Source organism: Silene latifolia, chromosome 4 (assembly GCF_048544455.1).
Source record: "Silene latifolia isolate original U9 population chromosome 4, ASM4854445v1, whole genome shotgun sequence".
In the NCBI taxonomy this organism is placed as follows: Eukaryota; Viridiplantae; Streptophyta; class Magnoliopsida; order Caryophyllales; family Caryophyllaceae; genus Silene; species Silene latifolia.
In genome coordinates, this window is record NC_133529.1 from 72348755 (window position 1) to 72373490 (window position 24736).

A 24736-nucleotide genomic window follows, 5' to 3' on the forward strand; every position below is an offset into this window, starting at 1 on the left:
ACTACCAACATATGTTTGCATGAAAAGCAAGGAGCAAAGCACCATAAGAACATCGGCTAGACAGCTACTGGGATTCTCTAATAAACCTAAGCCAAACAATACCTTCTCTCACTCAGTAATGCTTTATGAGAAACTGTTTGTTCACATAAAGACAGGGACTCTTGAGCAATATATTTCCAATGACTTAAATGAGCCTCCACCATTCCCATTTCTTTCGATAGAGCAGAGGCCATCACATTGAACTCGGCTTTAATGTCCTTTCTCCCTGAACAACACTCAAAACTTAGAGATGATGCCATATGTAGATTAATCATCATTCAAATACCAGATATACCAGAAAAGGTTCTGCGCTACAAGAAAACAAATACATACTTTGAGGATTCTCCTAGCTTCTAGTTTCTCACCCATAAACTCCCTTGCATTGCTCCGGCCGACTTCAACTAATTCATTGGCTTCAATTTTTTATTTTGAGCATCTTTGGATCCTAAACCACATGAAAGGTAGTCATGAAATACAAGTTCCTATACGACTATATAAATTTACAATGAGCGTACCACATACCACAGCAAATTAGTGAAATTTTTTAACATTACCAGCTAACTTACCAATTGTTTCTGCTAAGATACATAAAATATGAAAATCTTTCTTTAATCATATTCTTGCACATACACCTAAAAAATATAGCCTTCTAGAGCATAAATTATTCCCAACTCTTTGGCAAACAACTTCACGCATAATATAGATACAGCCCACGATTTTATTTAAAAAAAGTAGACTCACAAAAAGCAAGTTACCTGTTTTTAACTTCAAAACTGCACATCGGAATGTGAAAATTAGGGATCACAGCTGCTTGAGGAACCTTATATGTTCTGCAACACGAAATACCGATCATATGTGAGCATTTCCAGAAGATTTAATACCATCCTCAGACATGGCGATTCAATAACTGAATGTATAAAGGTAAGCTTTTACTGATATCTCATCCGCATCCGCATCCGCAAAAAGAAAAACTGACTAAGCTAGCAGCACCAACTCCCTAATTAACACAAACATGGAACTTTGGAAAAAAGTCTTACAAAAAATAACGGTAGTATTTCTGACTGTACAACCAGAAAACTGAAATTGAGACGCAGCACACTCTATACACCTACATCAAAACGCAAACCCAAAGACTCAAAAAATGAAAACAAAACAGCAATTGTTTTGAAATAACACTACTTAATCGACTAATGTAAATCTATGATAAAATTGCAATTTCTTAAAGTGTATACATAATGAACGCATAAGAGGTTGCGATTAGCGATCTAAGTAGTTACTCACTGGGAAACGACTATAAGCTGGCATTGAGCCAAAGCAGCCCCTACTAGATCGGCCGAGAACTCCGCAAAGCCTCAATTATGACGTCAGGTTTAACCAACCCTCAGCTGCAAGGAAAGAGGCACAACAATAAGGGCCTGAATAACACCAGGAAGGGACAAAAACTAAAAAGATAGAGCTATGTTGCCTAGACTTACCAAAGAAAGACACTTATCCGTAAGTTACCAATGTTAACTGGTAATTAGTAAGGAGAAAGAGCATTTCATACCTTTCTGAATAATACAACGAGTCTGCATCAGATTTTTTACCCTGCCCATATAAGCAACCATACGTATAGGTGGGTTCCCAAATCCTAGTTTAGATACGATCTTCATCAAAAATCGAGCAACCTAAGAGTAAAAGAGAAGATAAATGCATTATGATCTAGAACTAACTTCACTTCTTCGCAAGCCATAATCAGCCATAAATCTGACAATTCATATTCTTATTCCTAAATGCAGATTTAAGTTTGGCTTTATACTCGAGAATGGGTAACATTAACATCAACACTAGTCCTTAAAGGTCAGATCTCGTATTATGGCCAACCAAACAAATACCACCAGGAAAAATTACCCAAGTAACTTTCCCCATGTATAAAGATGTTTTTCAGGATGACCCAAGATGAAAGTTGCATTGAAGAGCAACGTGAAGTGTGGGGTGTTGGAGATAGGAGGGAAGGAAATAATTGAAAACATGGTAACCAATAGGTAGTACCTAAAGTAACAACACAAACATTGTCACCTTCATAGGTACAAGCAGGGACATAGACTGCAAGTAATCAACCATTATAACCATGAACAATCAGGAGATGTTAACATGCAAAAACCCCTTTACTAATGCAAATAATCAACCATTATAACCATACCGTCAATCCAATTCACAAGCCACACAAAACTCATTCAGTATAACTTCCTGAAATATTCAAAAAGCCCAGAAACCAAAATAACTAAAATGGATCATCCACATTGAAATAAACACAAAATCAGACAAAAGATTCAAACTTTGATAATGGGTATTGATCAATTCAATAAGAAATGCAATAGATTAAAGTAAAAAAGGTGATAAATAGGAGATTAACCTGAATAAGAAGAGAGGAATTATCAAGGGCTAAGAAACCACAACAACCTCTGGATGCAACCTCATGAAGATGTGAGTGACATGGTTTGATTAGAGGAGCTACGCCATAACCGTATAAGACGAGTGCTCTACTTGGTTTATCTGCCATCCATGCACTGTAATTCAAATTAAGTGTGACAAGAAAAAGATGATGTTATTAATCAACGAGCTTTCGATGTGTATAAATTAATTGCGTTGGATTGATAAAGGGAATAACTGTTGTGGAATAATAATGCTAAAGTGCATATATGTATTCTTCGACTTACATTACCAGTGGTGGTGGTGGTGATTTGCGAGGGGTGATTTCCGAGGCGGGCTGGTGGTAGCGAGAGGCGGTGATGGTGGTAACGAGAGGCGTTGATGGTGGTTATGCTAGGGTATAATGATGAGTGTGTGTTTGAATAAGCTAGAGGGGGAGCAAGGATGGGGATATGCGTAGTTGGGAATTTTAATCATCGCTATTAAAAAATAAGAAGACGGGTCGTGGTAATATCCGTCTTATTTATTAATAAGAGGACGGTTTTAATGACCAACCGTCTTTGTTACTTTTACAACGAAGACGGGTGTCTCTATTAACCGCCCTATTTATGTTATTATTAATGGCGCCAAATTTATTGACCGATGCAAAACGGTCCCGTCACCAACCGTACTCTAAGGGGCGTCCTCTTAGCCTAAAATTGTAGTAGTGACTTCGTAATAAAGAAGAAACTCACTCTCTTTCTTTTTGGCAGATGCCTTCTTAGCTGCCTCTCTTGCTTCAGCAGCAGCCTTGTCTTCCTCAGTTCATCACCAAAGAGATCCAAATCACCAACATCATCATCTGCAACCGCTTCCTGTAGGCAAATCAATAACAAATTCAATTATAAACGTTAAACTTCAGAGAGTAACGATGCACAATGGCAACTCCTGTAAGAATTCCCTGAAGATTGAGTTTTCGCATTTATAAGGAAAATTTGGTAGCAGAATGTGAATGGAAGAGCAAAAATCTTATTGGAGTAACCAATTGAAAATGTAAACTAATCATATTCAGATACTAATGCTACAACTATTGTAATAATAACAAGCATACAAGATCCAGTGAAGCCTTTCACAGTTCACAGTCCATCCTCTCGCATTAAACCAAAAATACAACTACGGAACTATGCAACAATCCTATATAAAATCAACTAAAGTAAGATTTTAAAATAAAATCTAACAAATTCTACACTTAAATCTAAGAATTTAAAATAAAATAACAATAACAATACTAAAAGCAGATAAAAATAGATCTAAATTGGGAGAAAGAGATGTTGCTTCGTCATTGTTGTCTCGCCGTTGTTGGCAGTGACGGCCAACCTATAATTCAATTAGACCTCAAATATATATCCAAAACTGAAAATCGAATACCTAGATGATGAAATATACCTGAATTCCCAAATCGATTTTGATAGCAAATGGAAAGTCGGAAACTGGCGATTTTGATAACAAGTAGTATTAGTACCCATGATTTAAGATGAGACTCATTATGAACGATTAAGAGGAAACAAAAATAACCTGCATCCATTTCCAGTGACGACTTCAATGGCGATAATCCAGAAACCTGTGCTTTTCGAACTTGTGCGATTGAAGGGTTCGTCGAGGTGGATGGGGTGTCGCGATGGAGTCTGATCGAGACTCGCCGAGGCGAGGAGCAATAATGGGTGGTGTTTGCGTGGATGAGATTGGTGTTCACCAGGTTTGGGTAATGAAGAGAAGAAGGTTGGATTGTTGGTGTTCGAAAGAAAGCAATGGAAGTTGTATGTGCGGTGAAGTTCGATATTATTTAGGATTTACAAATTAACAAATAGAACGGTTGATAAAGAGGGACTGTGCTCTTTGTTTTTCAAGGAGAACGGTTCTAAATATTAACCGGTCTCTTATTTCTTTTAAGACGGTTGGTCAAACCTAACCGTTCTCTTTGTTAATTTACGAGCACGGTTGGAAGAAACAACCGTTATCTTTGTTAATTTATAACAAAGAGACCAGTTCCGCTATCAACCGTTCTCTTAGAGGCGTTCTCGTAGCCTTAAATTGTAGTAGTGCCACCTAAGCCCCGCTCATCTCCATCGAGCGATAAACCCATGTTCATTAATGTGCACATCCCTTCTGTGGCGGGTTCCACAGAAGGCGAATCAAGGGCGTGAAGCCACTCCCACAAGTGACTCCACTCAGCCAGGGACGCACCCCGAAGAACACAGACAATCAAACAGTAATCACAATACAAAATCAACAACCGTCTGAAACAATCAACAATATGAAACCACAACCGTCTGAATCAACCAACAATCACTAATTACGGCACAATCACCACACATTATGGAACTAATACTGAGTAGGGAAACCCTACCTGGAACAGCAATCACCACAAACGGTCACAATCAGCTAATCAACATCGCCCTTCACTGAAATTACTTCCTATCAAACATACAATCATACAATCACAATCTAACATCAAAAATACTCCCCAAAACCCCCAAATTACCCAATTAGGGTTTTAACCAAACTCAATGAAATAACATAAAAGCTATACAAGGATCTTACCCTTGACGCGACGAACTCAACGGCGTAAAGAACACGACGATCCGACCACCTTAGCCTTTGGGATTTGCTAACAACGCGAAGAAGGAGAACTACGTAACTCTTTTTCTCTCTTGAAAGATTTTAGAAAAGTAAAAACTGGTTAAGAAAGGTGACGGAATCCTTTTATACTAATCACGCGTTATTAACAAAACCCGGCTAAAATAACCCGTAAGACCAACTTACTCGATCGAGTAAGTAACTTACTCGATCGAGTGCCCCTTACTCGATCGAGTGCCATACATACTCGATCGAGTACCCATCAGACAGACTACTGTTTCGTATAAAAACATACTTACTCGACAGAGTAAGACCCACTCTATAGAGTACCCATAGACTCATAAAACCGTAGTATTACACTGGAGAAGACCGATTCGTCAGACCTGCGCATGATGAGATCATTACCATGATACTTTAAGATGACCATTTCAACCCCACAGCATTGATCACTGACACCAGCTCAAATTAGCAGAAAGGATGGAGAAAGCCAATCAAATGGACCAACAACCAAGGGAAGCTCTTCAATGTCACTGCTGGAGAAGGAGAAATGTTCAAAAGAGAACCTGAAGACAATGAATTCGAGTCAGAGTCGGAGTCAGAGTCTAGAGAAGTAGCTAGAGAATCTTCTTATGTCGTCACTCCTCATCCCATTGTTTCTTTTAGCTTAGCATCACATAGTAACGGCAGCTTGGGAAATGTCCCAACAGCTGTCCCTTTACCGCCACTGACTATTGAACAGATGGCTTCTTTGTTTCAGCTCTTTTAAAATTTAATATGAATAAATCTGATTCTGCTTACTCCTTGTGTTTTTCTGAATGCAATTCTATTTACGATGATAATGAGGATGACCCTGACCCAAACTCAGTTGAATTACCTCCCTATATAATCAAAGAGATACTACAAGAGTGGGAAGGGGCACCAGTTATAGAAAACACCGAACCCATCAACGTAGGGACCGAACTAGAACCCCAAGAACTTAGGATAGGGACGACCTTAGACCCAACTGAAAGGGCCAATTTCATCGACCTCCTACATGAGTTCAAGGACGTTTTCGCTTGGTCTTACAAGGACATGTCGGGGATCGACAGGGATATTGTATAACATCGCATTCCAATCAAACCAGGTTTCAAACATGTAAAACAGAAGCTCCATCGGATGAGGACCGAGTGGGCTCTTAAGATTAAAGAAGAAGTCGATAAGCAATTCAAAGCCGGTTTCATTAAAGTTACCGAGTATTCAGACTGGGAAGCTAACATAGTCCCCGTACCCAAAAAGGATGGGCAAATCCGGGTTTCTGTTGATTTCAGAGACTTGAATAGAGCGAGTCCCAAGGACGACTTGCCTCTACCACACATCGACATACTGGTATATAATACAGCAGATTACGCGTTGTTATCCTTCATGGACGGGTATGCAGGGTATAACCAGATCAAGATGGCCATAGAAGATATGCATAAGACAGCCTTCGTCACTCAGTGGGGCGCATATTGTTATATTGTTATGCCGTTTGGGCTAATCAATGTTGGAGCTATATACCAACGCACTGCGACCACTTTACTACATGACATAATGCATAAAGAAGTAGAAGTATATGTAGATGATATGATTGTCAAATCCAAGGATAAAAAAGGGCACATCGATAACCTTCGCAAATTCTTCCTAAGACTGCGCAAGTACAACATGAGGCTCAACTCTCAGAAATGTGCGTTCGGAGTCACACCAGGCAAGCTTCTAGGATATGTAGTCAGCCAAAGAGGGATAGAAATTGATCCATCCAAGATCAAAGCTTTATTTAAAATGCCACAACCCAAAACAGAAAAGGAGGTTAGAGGATTTCTAGGCAAAGTGCAGTATATAAGTCGATTCATATCGAAACTCACTATGATCTGCGAACCTATTTTCAAAAAGCTAAAGAAAAAAAATCATACCATATGGGACGACGACTGTCAAAAGGCGTTTGACAAGATTAAGGAGATATTGGCCAAACCACCAGTGCTAATGCCTCCCCAACGAGATCAACCTCTTGGTTTGTATCTCACAGTCACCGAAACGGCCATGGGGGCTATGCTCGCGCAGACCATTGGAAAATAAGAAAGAGCTATCTACTACCTTAGTAAGAAGTTTTTGGAGTACGAATGTAAGTATACACCTCTCGAAAAGACATGCCTCTCTCTTGTGTGGGCAACAAAGAAGCTACGCCACTACATGCTTAGCTATTCTGTCAAGGTGTATTCTAAAATGGATCCCGTCAAATACCTCTTCGAGAAACCCGTCCTCAACGGACGTTTAGCAAGATGGACCTTAATGCTCTCAGAGTTTGATCTCAAGTACGTACCTTTGAAAGTCATCAATGGGCACGTCGTTGCTGAATTCTTCGCAGATAATCCTATCAACGACACCCAAGAAATAGACACATGGTCATTTCAATACGAGGACATCCTACAGACCAGTATAGACTCTTGGGACCTTTATTTTGATGGGGCATCGAATTTAAGAGGATTTGGAATAGGAGTGTTGCTCATTTCTCCCGAAGGCGAGCATACACCACTTTCTGTCAAACTCGACTTCGAGGTGACAAATAATGCAGCAGAGTATGAAGCTTGCCTCATTGATCAACAAGCAGCAGTGAGTTTAGGCATCAAGAATCTTCGAGTTCACGGAGACTCATCCTTGATTATTAACCAAGTTACATGATCTTGGAAAATTTGATGTGAAAGTCTGGCACCCTATCAGGCTAGGATAGATCAAGTCGCCCAATTCTTCGATCAGGTCACTTATCTACACCTACCTCGTGAAGAGAATCAATTTGCAGATGCTCTTGCAAGTTTTGCATCTTTGATCAATATGCCAGACAACATGGTTGAAATGCCTTTATGCATCGAACGACGGTCAGAACCGGCCTACATACACCTCCTTACAGATGAAGAAGAAAGCCCATATAGACCTCAAACTAATGGCGTGGTAGAAGCAGCTAACAAGAATGTCGTCATGATCCTCAAGAAAATGATCAACAATTATCGCGATTGGCCCAGGAAAATACCCTTTGCGTTGTGGGGATATCGTAATTTAGTTAGGACGCCAACTGGGCTACTCCTTTCTATTTGACTTATGGCATTATATTAAAAAGTCAAATGCCAGAAGCTGATTGGAAGAGAGATAGATATGACGAACTTTTTCTCTTGGACGATCGAAGGTTGCGCGCATTACATAATGTGCAGACATATCAGGCGCGTATCAAACGAGCCTTTAATAAACGGGTTAAGCCTAGGAACATCAAAGAAGGAGATTTAGTGCTCAAATCAGTCGGAGCTCTCCTACCTGTCGATCCACTAGGAAAGTTTAAACCTAACTGGGCCGGACCTTTCTTAGTCAAGTCCATACTCTCAGGGGGTGCGGTTAGGATTACAGACCTAGGTGGGAATGAATTTGCTAACCCAACCAACCTAGACCAACTGAAACGATATTACCCTTAGCATAGGACAAAAACACGCCTCGTGTAACACTCATGTGCCGCTCATGGCCCTTGGCCTGCTGAAATAAAAGCTTATATCATCCTGCTTCTGCATTTCGACATTTCGTCGTCCTCATATCATAAAAATTAAATTGCACTTCTTTAGGAGTAAGTAAAGCACATGCTTATTGTTTTCTAACGTTCATTACAAGCTCTTGCTTCGAACAATTATTCTTTTACATTTACTCGAACTACGCACAGGGTTTGATTTCATTTTTTTAATGAATACGTAGGCAATCTTTCACAGGATACAACCCATTATTTTAAAATATAAATAGAAGGACATTTGCATTTGCATTTGAAATTCGACAAGGATAAGTAAAAGAAAAAATCATAACAGTTTCTTAACTGATATATCTTGTATTCATTTTTGTTCCATAAATAATAACAATATGCCAAATACATATAAAATATAAATGCTGAAAATAAATGCTAGGCTAGGTTCTAAAAACCCGCCGTTTATTACACTTTAAATAATAATAATAAATAATACGATAATAAATAACTAAGGCTATTATTCCATTTTTCATTTGCCTTTGTCACCCTTATCATACTTCTAGTCTCGACCGCGAGTCGGATGCTCTTGCGTTATCTCCGACCTAATCACCAACGGTTGTTCTCGTGGTCTAGTCTTACCATTTCGATCTATCACCATCTTCTCGGCAGAGGCGGTTTTCGGTTTCTTCAATGGACGAACGACTCGGAATCCGGCCTCTTTTTCCTCTTCGGTCAAGTTCTTTTGGTTCTCCTTTGCTACTTCACGGATCTTATAGTCCACGGGCTCGTGCTTCCTCAGCTCCTCACGATCTTCAGGAGTGCCAGCCTTTCTCCATTGCAGATATGAGTCAGATACCCATAAGGAGCCAATAGGAACTGGTATGAATCACATTTCCTCTGGGCCCACCGATGTACCCACTCCCTACAAGACTCCAAAGTATGTGCCAAGGCCATTTGGGGAACAGTATCTAGCTTTGGAATTTACTGCTTAAGGCCCACTTGCCTCATCAATCTCTCAGAAAAAATGCAAATCATGAATTCCAAGCCAGGGACACGAACTGACCGTGTCAGATCTAAAGATGAGACTCCAGTAACTGACCTGATATGCCACCATGGCACAATCCATCGAATCAAGGGGCCACCTTCACTCTTCAACTTATTTTCCCAGTAGTTGCATACCCGAGTGAAGTCCACCATGTACAGCATAGTTCTCATTGCAATTGAACGAGCGTGATATCCTTGCCCATTAACTGGGGGCTCGATCAGCCGCAGCCATTCCATCAGCCAAACCTGCAAAAGGGGATGAGAATTAACAACCATATGTCGATCAAGAAAAAAAACAAAAAAAAAAGAGAAAAAAAAACAAAAAAAAACGGTCGAATTCTAACCTGCAGAATGACAGGACTTCCCAGATAAGGAAGCTCACGGTTGGCCTTCCTATTATCCAAACCAAGGATGGTCTCCCCTAAGACTAGGCATGCTGGGTGATGCGTGTCGTTTAACACCAAAAATAAATGCCAACAAGCCTATACTATAAATAGCTAGGGAAGTCGGGTCGAATCCACAGGGAGATGGGAATCCTATAGTCAACTAAGTCTGTCGAAAGTAACCAAAATGGGGGGGTTTGTTGATTGTTTTTCTAAGAAACTACGAGCAAGGGAGAGAGTAAAAGGAACGAGAAAGAAATAAAGTAGAGATGAATAGGAGAGAAAAATACTAGGATTGTCGGTTCACCATGGCTTCTAAAGTCTGGACTAAATCGTAAATGCCCTAAGTTCACGCTGTGGGTAATAAACGTCACCTTTCGGTCCTTAGTTCGCCCTAGGCAATACTAGTTTAGCTTTCGCCCTAGCTAGCAAAGGTCCTAATGAACCGCTGCAGAACTACTCCTTTTCCAACCTTTCGATCTAGGAGAAGGGGATATCGAGACAGTTAATTGAGTGCATCGACTCAAAAAATTAAAAGATATTAAAGCAGCAGATGCATACAACTAGACTACGGGTATTCTAATTAATTCGTCCTTCCTACGCCAGTGCTAGCAATGCGATTAGCTACTCATAATCGAAATAGAGGACAATAATGGCAAACAAATGACAATAGATAACATAATAAATGAAACTGAACTGAAACTATATTAAAGATAATACCGAGTTCAATGAAGGAAGAATTGAGAAATGGCAATGAAAAGTATTTCCGATCCAAAAACTAAAGCAACAGTCTCCGTTTTTACGTTTTCAATCTGATCATTAGGTCTCTAGTATTCCTTGCCTATTTATATCAAAACAACAGTAAAGAAACAAGGCGTATAAAATAACAACACAGCCAATCCAAAGCCCATCAGTGCGTGGCCTCTCGATCGAGCTCCACAGTTACTCGATCGAGAGCTTTCCCTAAGTATATCCATCGATCGAGAACAGGACATCTCGATCGAGGCCTTCGCCTTTGCATTCACTCGATCGAGAACAGGACATCTCGATCGAGGGGTTCTTGACACTCATGCCTCTCGATCGAGCTAATTTGGGAGTTCGATCGAAAGGTCTTAATTTCTTGAGTATTCTCCTATTCCTTTGGATGCCTTCACGCATCTCAAGACGGTAAGATTTCACGCCGACTCTCTTAAGTAAGCTTGGAGGACCACAATTAGGCTGATTTCCAGTCATTCCGATTCGTACCTGCAAATAATGCAAAACAGAACAAAGTAGACTATTCGGGGTATAAAATGACATAATATCACTCAAATACATAGAAATGCGTGCCAAAAGAGACCGTAAAAGTCTATGTAAAATGCACGCATCAAACTTCCCCAAACCAAACCTTTGCTTGTTCTCAAGCAACTAATGCAACTATCTAGGATGAAGTGGATAGGAGTAGAACATAGACAAGCTGAGGACCGTCGGCTCAAACCGTTTAATGCATAAGAATCAACTACTTGTAGCTCGGCATCAAGGCAAACGAATTTATGCATGTTTCAAGGAGACGTTGAACTTTCGACCTTGCAAGACTTTTAAAAATGGACTCTCACGGGTCGCTCAATCACACAAATAGGCATAAGGTGATATGTGAAATAAGATCGAAAGAATAAAGAACACTCACCTAACTGCAACCTATAAGAACTTTCATGCAATCTAACATGAATAAAGTCTCTACAACCATACATATGCATTCCAACCAAACTGATGACCAAGACACATGCTGAGGACTTACATATGGGTAAGTGAGGTAATGGGTAAGAAAGGGCTAAAATGAATTTGGATATGTGGGGTTAATAGCCAGGCTAGCAACAACGGATCCAAATTATAAAACTCCCCGACTTCATACTCAACTAATCAAGACAGAACAGTGCAAAATGAATGCACACAACTCACTAAACACCATAAAATTGCCAACTCACCATAAGATATAGATTAAACATGGGAGTATAGATCACAACATATAGTCTTTTATTTTCCGCATATGATTTTGATTGATTTTTTTCTTTCTTCTTTTTTTCTTTTCTTTTCGGAATTTCCTTTTTCTCTTTTTTTTCATTTTTCTTTTTGTTTTTTTTTTCATTTTTCTTCGCTTCTTTTTCAATATTCCTCCTTCATTTCCTTCACCCATCCATCTCATGAAAAGATATAATAACCAACTGCAAATCAACACATTCCCAACATTGATACCATTACTAGCTCGGCTAGGGTAGGAAAAATATGGATTGTAGCTAAATAGGGACAAAATGGGCAATTTGGTTATGTGGAGCTCATGGGTAGAATGAAATAAAGGGGTTGCCTCTCCGAACATGTGTCACCAACCACAGACCCGAATGCATACAGGTACTAAGTAGACTAAACTCATGCTTATGCAATTTGATGTTACATGCCTTATAAGGAGTAACTACTCACTTCCTACATGAACTGGTCAGGGATGACACCAGTTATAAAGCTCTAAACCTCAGAAAGATATTGTAGTTTGCCAGAATTTCAAGTCAAGTCTATTTGTTCAACGCATTTTGAAACGAAATTCGGGAAATTGCAAAGACTTTTTGCTAAAAGATGTGAAACAATGCAGGGCTTAAGCAAAAAGACAATCATCAGCAATGAAAAATTCCTATCAGACTCAATCCTAAAATGCAGAAATAAACATGATTTTTCTTGAATTTTTCAATGTTTATGAGATTATAAATTTTTATGAAATAAAATACAATGCAAACGTAAGGAAACGTGATAACAGAAATGCAGTAAAAACAACATGCAGACACGATATGGATGCAAATCCTCCCCAAACCAAACTGTACAATGTCCCCATTGTACAAAGTAAAGGAAAAGAGATGCAAACTACAGAGAGGGAAAGCCGAAAACTTACAAAAGCGCGCAGACCACGGACCTCCCCAAACCGAACCAAAAAGAGAGGTTAGTAGGGCTCTCGATCGACAAAGGATCAGGTCGATCGAGAAGAGCATGGTACTCGATCGAGACAAGTAACACTCGATTGAGTCTTTTAGTAGCGCACAAACTCGATCGAGAACAGGACATCTCGATCGAGGGCTTTGAAGGGGAAGGACCACTCGATCGAGCAAGAAATCTACTCGATCGAGTGCTGTTGCATCAATAGCAACAGCACGGTACCTGTGCTATACAATTTACGCATAAACTCTATTAAAATTGTTCAAATGCACACCAAACAGAAATAAAGAATGTCAAAAGTTTCAAAAACAAACATAACAAAATACAATCGGGTTGCCTCCCGAAACGCGCAGGTTTATGAGGTCCCGCACGACCTATAAGCGTCAAACATCACTCTCCGCCATTGCGTCGAAAAAGAGAACTTCGACGCGTCCAATCACAGCATCGGCCTCATAATAATGCTTCACAAGATGACCATTAACTTTGAAGTGATTCCCCTCGGAGTCCTCTAACTCAACTGATCCAAATTTAGTGACGCCAGTCACCGTGTACGGACCACTCCACCTGGACTTCAGCTTACCAGGAAATAGTCTCAACCGGGCATTAAACAGTAACACCTTTTGCCCAACATAGAACTCGCGGGGTACAATCCTCTTATCGTGACAACGCTTAGTCTTCTCCTTATAGATTCGGGAACTATCATAAGCGTTCAGCCGAAACTCCTCCAGCGCATCTAGCTGCAATAAACGCTTCTCACCACACAAGTCAGCATCATAATTAAGCTGGCGGATAGCCCACCAAGCTTTATGTTCTAGCTCAATGATGCGTGTCGTTCAACACCAAAAATAAATGCCAACAAGCCTATACTATAAATAGCTAGGGAAGTCGGGTCGAATCCACAGGGAGATGGGAATCCTATAGTCAACTAAGTCTGTCGAAAGTAACCAAAATGGGGGGTTTGTTGTTTGTTTTTCTAAGAAACTACGAGTAAGGGAGAGAGTAAAAGGAACGAGAAAGAAATAAAGTAGAGATGAATAAGAGAGAAAATGACTAGGATTGTCGGTTCACCATGGCTTCTAAGTCGGACTAAATCGTAAATACCCTAAGTTCACGCTGTGGGTAATAAACGTCACCTTTCGGTCCTTAGTTCGCCCTAGGCAATACTAGTTTAGCTTTCGCCCTAGCTAGCAAAGGTCCTAAAGAAACGCTGCAGAACTACTCCTTTTCCAACCTTTCGATCTAGGAGAAGGGGATATCAAGACAGTTAATTGAGTGCGTCGACTCAAATAATTAAAAGATATTAAAGCAGCAGATGTATACAACTAGACTACGGGTATTCTGATTAATTCGTCCTTCCTACGCCATGGCTACCCTAAATCCTAGCAAAGCGATTAGCTACTCATAATCGAAATAGAGGACAATAATGGCAAACAAATGACAATAGATAACATAATAAATGAAACTGAACTAAAACTATATTAAAGTTAATACCGAATTCAATGAAGGAAGAATTGAGAAATGGCAATGAAAAGTATTTCCGTTCCAAAAACTAAACCAACAGTCTCCGTTTTTACGTCCTCAATCTGATAATTAGGTCTCTAGTATTCCTTGCCTATTTATATCCAAACAACAGTAAAGAAACAAGGCGTATAAAATAACAACACAGCCAAACCAAAGCAGCGCGTGGCCTCTCGATCGAGCTCCACAGTTACTCGATCGAGAGCTTTCCCTAGGTATATCCATTGATCGAGAACAGGACATCTCGATCGAGGCCTTCGGCTTTGCATTCACTCGATCGAGAACAGGACATCTCGATCGAGGGGTTCTTGACACTCATGCCTCTCGATCGAGCTAATTTGGGAGTTCGATCGAAAGGTCTTAACTTCTTGAGTATTCTCCTATTCCTTTGGATGCCTTCACGCATCTCAAGACGGTAAGATTTCACGCCGACTCTCTTAAGTAAGCTTGGAGGACCACAATTAGGCTGATTTCCAGTCATTCCGGTTCGTACCTACAAATAATGCAAAATAGAACAAAGTAGACTATTCGGGGTATAAAATGACATAATATCACTCAAATACATAGAAATGCGTGCCAAAAGAGACCGTAAAAGTCTATGTAAAATCCACGCATCAAACTTCCCCAAACCAAACCTTTGCTTGTCCTCAAGCAAACTAATGCAACTAGCTAAGATAAAATGGAAAGGAGTAGAACATAGACAAGCTGAGGACCGTCGGCTCAAACCGTTTAATGCATAAGAATCAACTACTAGTAGCTCGACATCAAGACAAACGAATTTATGCATGTTTCAAGGAGACGTTGAACTTTCGACCTTGCAAGACTTTTAACAATGGACTCTCACGGGTCGCTCAATCACACAAATAGGCATAAGGTGATATGTGAAATAAGATCGAAAGAATAAAGAACACTCACCTAACTGCAACCTATAAGAACATGCATGCAATCTAACATGAATAATGTCTCTACAACCGTACATATGCATTCCAACCAAACTGATGACCAAGGCACATGCCGAGGACTTACATATGGGTAAGTGAGGTAATGGGTAAGAAAGGGCTAAAGTGAATTTGGATATGTGGGGTTAATAGCCAGGCTAGCAGCAACGGATCCAAATTATAAAACTCCCCGACTTCATACTCAACTAATCAAGACAGAACAGTGCAAAATGAATGCACACAACTCACTAAACACCATAAAATTGACAACTCCCCATAAGATATAGATTAAACATGGGAGTATAGATCACAACATATAGTCTTTTATTTTCCGCATATGATTTTGATTGATTTTTTTTTTCTTCCTTTTTTTTTCTTTTTTCTTTTCGGAATTTCCTTTTTCTCCTTTATTTATTTCATTTTTCTTTTTGTTTTTTTTTCATTTTTCTTCGCTTCTTTTTCAATATTCCTCCTTCATTTCCTTCACCCATCCATCTCATGAAAAGATATAATAACCAACTGCAAAACAACACATTCCCAACATTGCTACCATTACTAGCTCGGCTAGGGTAGGAAAAATATGGATTGTAGCTAAACAGGGACAAAATGGGCAATTTGGCTATGTGGAGCTCATGGGTAAAATGAAATAAAGGGGTTGCCTCTCCAAACATGTGTCACCAACCACAGACCCGAATGCATACAGGTACTAAGTAGACTAAACTCATGCTTATGCAATTTGATGTTACATGCCTTATAAGGAGTAACTACTCACTTCCTACATGAACTGGTCATGGATGACACCAGTTATAAAGCTCTAAACCTCAGAAAGATATTGTAGTTTGCCAGAATTTCAAGTCAAGCCTACTTGTTCAACGCATTTTGAAATGAAATTCGGGAAATTGCAAAGACTTTTGCTAAAAGAAGTGAAACAATGCAGGGCTTAAGCAAAAAGACAATCATCAGCAATGAAAAAAATTCCTATCAGACTCAATCCTAAAATGCAAAAATAAACATGATTTTTCTTGAATTTTTCAATTTTTATGAGATTATAAATTGTTATGAAATAAAATACAATGCAAACGTAAGGAAACGTGATAACAGAAATGCAGTAAAAACAACATGCAGACACGATATGGATGCAAACCCTCCCCAAACCAAACTGTACAATGTCCCCATTGAACAAAGTAAAGGAAAAGAGATGCAAACTGAAGAGAGGGAAAGCCGAAAACTTACAAAAGCGCGCAGACCACGGACCTCCCCAAACCGAACCAAAAAGAGAGGTTAGTAGGGCTCTCGATGAATAAAGGATCAGGGCGATCGAGAAGAGCACGGTACTCGATCGAGACAAGTAACACTCGATCGAGTCTTTTAGCAGCGCACAAACTCGATCGAGAACAGGACATCTCGATCGAGGGCTTTGAAGGGGAAGGACCACTCGATCAAGCAAGAAATCTACTCGATCGAGGGCTGTTGCATCAGTAAGCAACAGCACGGTATCTGTGCTGTACAATTTACGCATAAACTCTATTAAAATTGTTCAAATGCACACCAAACAGAAATAAAGAATGTCAAAAGTTTCAAAACAAACATAACAAAATACAATCGGGTTGCCTCCCGAAAAGCGCAGGTTTATGAGGTCCCGCACGACCTATAAGCGTCAAACATCACTCTCCGCCATCGCGTCAAAAAAGAGAACTTCGACGCGTCCAATCACAGCATCGGCCCCATAATAATGCTTCACAAGATGACCATTAACTTTGAAGTGATTCCCCTCGGAGTCCTCTAACTCAACTGATCCAAATTTAGTGACGCCAGTCACCGTGTACGGACCACTCCACCTGGACTTCAGCTTACCAGGAAATAGTCTCAACCGGGCATTAAACAGTAACACCTTTTGCCCAACATGGAACTCGCGGGTAGGGATGTCAATTTCACCCGCATCCATCAAAACCCGATCCACCCGATCCTAAAAGATGGATGAAAACCCGATTTAAATGGATGGTGGATGGATGACGGATGAAACGGATGTGGATGACGGATGGGTTGGATGAAGAAATTCCACCCGCCATCCATCCATCACCCGATTTTATTATTTTTTATTTAATTTTTTTTACATATAACACATTATTAAGATATAAAATATTTAAATTTTCATATTTTTCTACTCTCAATATAAATATTTTGTACGCCTACCCACTAGAAAGTTAAACTAAATTAATTATCTAACTTTATTTTTGTAGAGAAAAAAAAATCATCATTTTTTTAAACTTGAAATTATAAATGCACAACACCCGTTTATCACCCGATCCATCCGTTTCATCCATGGATGATGGATGGATGGATGACGGATGATATGTTTCACGGATGACGGACGGGTTGGATGAGATTTTAAAAAGACGGATGGATGACGGATGAGGCTTCACCCGACCCGAACCCGATCCATTGACATCCCTACTCGCGGGGTACAATCCTCTTATCGTGCCAACGCTTAGTCTTCTCCTTATAGATTCGGGAACTATCATAAGCGTTCAGCTGAAACTCCTCCAGCGCATCTAGCTGCAATAAACGCTTCTCACCACACAAGTCAGTATCATAATTAAGCTGGCGGATAGCCCACCAAGCTTTATGATCTAGCTCAACAGGAAGATGACAAGACTTTCCATACACTAAACGATACGGTGAAGCACCGATTGGTGTCTTAAAAGCCATTCTATAAGCCCACAACGTGTCCTCTAGTTTATCACTCCAGTCTTTCCGCGATTTAGACACTACTTTACTCAAAATCTCTTTTAGTTCCCTATTAGAGACTTCGACCTGTCCGCTAGTCTGAGGGTGATACCCCAAACCTCTGCGGTGTTTGACACCATATTTAGACAGCAAAGCAGTCAACTGTTGTTCTCTAAAATGCATACCCCTATCGCTAATGACGACCCTAGGGACACCAAAACGGGGAAAAATAATCTTACGAAACAGCTTAATCACGGTCTGGGCATCACAATTGGGAGTGGCAATTGCCTCCACCCACTTGGACACATAGTCAACAGCTACCAGAATATACCTGTTACCCTGGCTAGACGGAAATGGCCCTTGATAATCAATGCCCCATACATCGAAAATCTCAACCTCTAAGATACCGTTCTGGGGCATCTCATGTCTCTTGGAAATGTTTCTCGTTCTCTGACAAGCATCACAGCTAGCAACAAAAACTTTAGTGTCAGCGAAAAGAGTTGGCCAATAAAAACCTGACTGCAATACCTTAGCCACGGTACGCGATGGACCGTGGTGTCCTCCACAAGGGGCCGAATGACAGCCTTCTAGGATTGCTTTGGTCTCCCACTGCGGAATGCACCGTCTGTAGAGACCGTCTGCACACTCCTTAAATAAATAAGGGTCATCCCAGAAATATTGCCGCGCATCGTGTAAGAATCTCTTGCGCTGCTGATGAGATAAATCCGGTGGCAATGCGATCGATGACAAAGTTAGCATAATCTGCAAACCAAGGTTCAAAGCACCATCCTTAGAATTCAAGAGGTAACGGAAAAAACATCAACGAGAAAATAAGGAGTCGCCCGCGAAAGAATCATTAATGGGAAGAGAATCCTCCCCCTCTGTTGCGTCGCGACGCGACGGATGGTCACTACGACATTTTTTTGCTCCTTCTTATCCTTAATCTCCAAGTCAAACTCCTGTAAAAGGAGTATCCATCTCAGCAATCTGGGCTTAGCCTCCTTCTTGTTCAGAAGGTGTTTCAGCACTGCATGATCTGTAAAAATAATAACTTTAGAACCCAACAGATATGATCTAAACTTATCTAGCGCATACACAACAGTTAAAAGCTCCTTCTCCGTGGTAGCATATTTCACTTGAGCCTCATCCAGAGTTCGGCTCGCATAATAAATCGCACTCAGCGCCTTGTCTTTCCGCTGGCCTAGCACCGCTCCTAGTGCATAATCGCTGGCATCGCACATAATCTCGAAGGGCAGCTTCCAGTCCGGAGGCTGGATGATGGGTGCAAAGACCAAAGCCTGCTTCAAAGTGTTAAAAGCAGAAAGACATTCATCATTAAAATCAAAAGGAGCATCCTTTAAAAGCAACTGTGTAAGTGGTCGAGCAATCTTTGAGAAGTCCTTGATAAACCGGCGATAGAAGCCAGCGTGACCAAGGAAACTCCTCACCCCCTTAACATTAATTGGAGGGGGTAATTGCTCGATTACTTGCACCTTTGCTTTGTCTACCTCAATACCCCTGTTGGAGACTAAGTGCCCAAGGATGACGCCCTCATTTACCATAAAATGGCACTTCTCCCAGTTTAGCACCAGATTAACCTCAATACATCGCTGCAAAACTTTATCAAGGTTAGCTAAACAATTATCAAAGTCATTCCCATAGACACTGAAGTCGTCCATAAAGACTTCCATGATAGACTCGATATACTCAGAAAAGATCCCCATCATACACCTCTGAAAGGTAGCAGGGGCATTACACAAACCAAAAGGCATCCTGCGATAAGCAAAAACACCCTTCGGACAAGTAAAAGTAGTCTTTTCCTGATCATCTGGGTGAATAGGGATCTGGAAGAACCCTGAGTACCCATCCAGATAACAGAAAAACTCATGAGAAGCCAATCTCTCTATCATCTGATCAATGAAAGGAAGGGGGAAATGATCTTTCTTGGTGGCGGCATTTAATTGCCGATAATCTATACACATCCGCCACCCGGTCACTAGTCTAGTAGGTATTAGCTCATTGTTTTCATTTCGGACAACTGTGGTACCTCCTTTCTTAGGTACCACCTGAACGGGACTTACCCATTTAGAGTTCCCAACTGAATAAACAATACCTGCGTCGAGTAGTTTCATAACCTCAGCCGTCACAACTTCCTCCATCTTCGGATTCAGCTTTCGCTGACCCTGTCTGCAAGGTTTGTGATCATCCTCTAACTCAATCCTATACATGCAGACATCAGGGCTGACGCCCTTAAGGTCATCCAACGAATATCCCATCGCCTTCCTATTTCTTTTGAGAACAGTCAATAAAGCAGTTAATTGTTCGTCGTCGAGCTTAGCGCTCACAATCACTGGGAACTGCTCAGTATCATCAAGAAAGGCATACTTAAGGTGAGAGGGAAGAGCTTTACGCTCGGGGACCTTTACCTCGACTGAGCACAAAGTGTGTGCCAAGTTCTCTACTGTTCGGTGAACGTCGGACAGCTCTATCTCGATCCGTAGTAATTCAAGCGGCTCCTCGACATCATCCTCGTCATCTAAAAACTCGCACACTCATCTAGAAACATCAAAGACTCCTGCGGATCCTTAACTAAGGAATCCGACCAAAATTCGTAAGCAGACTCATCAATAATGTCAACAGAGTAACAAGTATCCTCTATCATCGGTCTAGACAAGGTCTCGGGCAGACTAAACGTAATCACATCATCCCCTACCTCTAGGGTCAACCGTCCGAGTTTGACGTCGATAATGGCTCCAGCCGTACACAAAAACGGTCTACCCAGAATAATCTGGGTACGGGTATCCTCAGCAATATCTAATACAAAAAAGTCCACTGGGATAAAGAATTTGCCCACCTTAACGGGCACATCCTCTAAGATACCTAAGGGTCGTCTAACAGATCTGTCGGCCATCTGTAGGGTGATATTGGTCATTTTTAGGTGACCCAATTTAAGCTTAGAAAAGATAGAATAGGGCATGACACTGACACTAGCTCCAAGGTCACACAGCGCCCTATTTATCACCACATCTCCTATAACACAAGAAATAGAGAAACTACCCGGGTCCTTCAGTTTAGGGGGAGACTTTCCTGAAATTAGACTACTAGACTCTTCCATGAAAGCGACAGTAGTTGTTTCCCCAAATTCCCTCTTACGCGTAATAATATCTTTCATAAATTTTGCGTAAGGAGGTATTTGGGTAATTAACTCAGCAAAAGGAATAGTTACCTGAATGTTTCTTACCATATCGGCGAATTTGCTGAATTGTCTCTCCGTCTTTGTGTCGCGTAATCGACTCGGGTAAGGGACCTTAACCATAGGAAGTGGGTCCTCTTCTTTCTCTTTACCTTTATCAGTTCTCGACACCCTCGCAGCACAGGAGGGTACCCCACTACGGTCAGCATTTAAATGCGTGTCCGCAGGCTCAGCTTCTCTCGATCGAGGCTCAGAACCTCTCGATCGAGAGCTTTTCTTGCTAACCTCTCTCGATCGAGAGGTTTCATCGTGCAGGTTACTCGATCGAGAGGTACCGTCTCTCGATCGAGTGGTTACTTCCTCAACATTGGTCGATCGAGAGGTAAGTTCACTCGATCGACCACCTTTTAGCAATTCTTCGTCATTTTGCTTTGCAGTGATCCCTGCCTCGGTGTTTAAACTTTCTGGAGTATGTTCTGGTCCGTCATAAGTGCGACCACTCCTCAAACTTATTGCATTGACCGGGTCGTCCTCTAAACACATTGACTCACACTTTTCGAGCAGTTTACGGAAGAAATCTGCACCAGCTTCCTGCTCAAGATGTTGCGTGTGAATGGCGGCCTTTAGGTTGTGCTCGACCTGAACATTGTCAGCATAAAGCTCGAGGGAAGAGCCTCCTTGCCTAATCTTCCGATAGGCTAGAACGCTTTCGGACGTAGCCATACATGAAAAGGGATTGTGTCCGCATTCACCACATCTTCCACAAAATACCTCCATGGCTGAACTATAACCTGTAAGCACAAAAACACTTGGGCCAAGAATAAGAACTGTCTCGAGGAATAAATTCCCTGAGACAAAAGACAAACAAAGAAACTATAAAATTGCACCGTCTCCCCGGCAACGGCGCCAAAATTTGATGCGTGTCGTTTAACACCAAAAATAAATGCCAACAAGCCTATACTATAAATAGCTAGGGAAGTCGGGTCGAATCCACAGGGAGATGGGAATCCTATAGTCAACTAAGTCTGTCGAAAGTAACCAAAATGGGGGGGTTTGTTGATTGTTTTTCTAAGAAACTACGAGCAAGGGAGAGAGTAAAAGGAGCGAGAAAGAAATAAAGTAGAGATGAATAGGAGAGAAAAATACTAGGATTGTCGGTTCACCATGGCTTCTAAAGTCTGGACTAAATCGTAAATGCCCTAAGTTCACACTGTGGGTAATAAACGTCACCTTTCGGTCCTTAGTTCGCCCTAGGCAATACTAGTTTAGCTTTCGCCCTAGCTAGCAAAGGTCCTAATGAACCGCTGCAGAACTACTCCTTTTCCAACCTTTCGATCTAGGATAAGGGGATATCGAGACAGTTAATTGAGTGCGTCGACTCAAACAATTAAAAGATATTAAAGCAGCAGATGCATACAACTAGACTACGGGTATTCTAATTAATTCGTCCTTCCTACGCCATGGCTACCCTAAATCCTAGCAATGCGATTAGCTACTCATAATCGAAATAGAGGACAATAATGGCAAACAAATGACAATAGATAACATAATAAATGAAACTGAACTGAAACTATATTAAAGATAATACCGAGTTCAATGAAGGAAGAATTGAGAAATGGCAATGAAAAGTATTTCCGATCAAAAAACTAAAGCAACAGTCTCCGTTTTTACGTTTTCAATCTGATCATTAGGTCTCTAGTATTCCTTGCCTATTTATATCAAAACAACAGTAAAGAAACAAGGCGTATAAAATAACAACACAGCCAATCCAAAGCCCATCAGCGCGTGGCCTCTCGATCGAGCTCCACAGTTACTCGATCGAGAGCTTTCCCTAAGTATATCCATAGATCGAGAACAGGACATCTCGATCGAGGCCTTCGCCTTTGCATTCACTCGATCGAGAACAGGACATCTCGATCGAGGGGTTCTTGACACTCATGCCTCTCGATCGAGCTAATTTGGGAGTTCGATCGAAAGGTCTTAATTTCTTGAGTATTCTCCTATTCCTTTGGATGCCTTCACGCATCTCAAGACGGTAAAATTTCACGGCGACTCTCTTAAGTAAGCTTGGAGGACCACAATTAGGCTGATTTCCAGTCATTCCGGTTCGTACCTGCAAATAATGCAAAACAGAACAAAGTAGACTATTCGGGGTATAAAATGACATAATATCACTCAAATACATAGAAATACGTGCCAAAAGAGACCGTAAAAGTCTATGTAAAATGCACGCATCACTGGGCTCCTGCGCAGCTCCATTTGCTATATTATGCTCAGAAAACGAGGATCACCCCTCATCACCTTATCAACATGCCCTTGAAAGACGTAGCAATGAAGTAGACAAAACCCGAAGGCCCTACACCTCGCAGCATAGGAAATGGTAGGGTCCTCCCTATTTATAAATCGGACAACAAAGTCAAACATGCGGACACCTTTTGAAGTCACAAGACGGTCCAACTCAGCCTTGGTCAATCCAAGCAAATCCCTGAATTTATTCTTATAGCCTTGAGAGCTAGGGGGTATATCCGGTACAATTTATAGGTCCCATCCTCCAATGGCAGCTATTTCTTCAGGAAAAGGACAAATTTCGCCTCTCGCGAAGGCAAATACGTGAAAATTTGGGTCCCAGTACTCGAGACAAGCATCCAAGAATGGCTTCACTACTTTCACTAACTTGAGAGTTATGATCGATCCTAAATTAAAAGCACTCACATCGTGTTTCTCAACGTTTTTAAACTCATTCGTCCATTCCCTCAGAAGGTTTTCAAAGGCATCCATAATTTTTGGAAATTTTTTGAGAGGATATTTAAGTTTTATGTAATAGACGGAAGAAAAGAAAAAGGAATTATTGAATAAAAGCTCAACCAAAGTCTCTATTTATACTATTCGCTGTTTCCTAATTTCTGTCGAGGACTGACAACTTGGGGAAATGACGCAGCATTTGCTGCGCCTCTTCGAAGAGTCGCAGCACATGCTGCGCTTCTTCCCCAGGTCCTCTTTCCGTGTTTTCAACCACGGATCTTTCCTATTTTTCTTTTAGCATAGTTTCCTATTCCTATAGGAACCCAATTTGGTAATTTCGACTAAATTACCAAGTTTTATGTTTCCTAATCCTTTTCGGGTTCGCTTTTTGAGGCAAAGTCGACATTATCGCCAAAACGCGCACACTTACTCATTTTTCATTTCTTTTTTTTTTTGGGGAATCATTTCACTCCTCTTTTCAATACATTTAACACTTATACATTTCTTTTAATTTTCTTTTTTAGGGGGTAGCCCTCCCTACCGTCCGGTCATTTTTGCTCATTTCTGGGCATTTTTGTCGTTTTCGCTCATTTTCTTTTCTTTACTACGTTTCACACATATACATTTTTTTTAATTTTCTTTTTTAGGGAGTAGCCCTCCC

The 24736-nt window shown here is 40.9% G+C and overlaps 1 protein-coding gene and 1 long non-coding RNA gene across 3 annotated transcripts; both read right to left on the bottom strand.

Moving 5' to 3' along the window:
- Positions 1–404: 404 nt before the first annotated feature.
- Positions 405–4263, bottom strand: LOC141652291 (uncharacterized). Of its 2 annotated transcripts, XR_012547110.1 has the most exons (4): positions 4006–4263; positions 3877–3920; positions 3186–3305; positions 405–484 (listed from the first exon to the last, which is right to left on the bottom strand). It is a non-coding gene; the product is annotated as an uncharacterized LOC141652291 (long non-coding RNA). The 2 variants fall into 2 exon arrangements; XR_012547111.1 differs by lacking the exon at positions 3877–3920.
- Positions 4264–17864: 13601 nt separating this feature from the next.
- LOC141651646 (uncharacterized) lies at positions 17865–24111 on the bottom strand. The gene is made up of 7 exons (XM_074459347.1): positions 24046–24111; positions 23350–23446; positions 21738–22181; positions 20787–21485; positions 20254–20676; positions 19055–19176; positions 17865–18437 (listed from the first exon to the last, which is right to left on the bottom strand). The coding sequence occupies exons 1-7, from the start codon at positions 24109–24111 to the stop codon at positions 17865–17867; spliced, it is 2424 nt and encodes an 807-aa protein (XP_074315448.1).
- Positions 24112–24736: the final 625 nt, after the last annotated feature.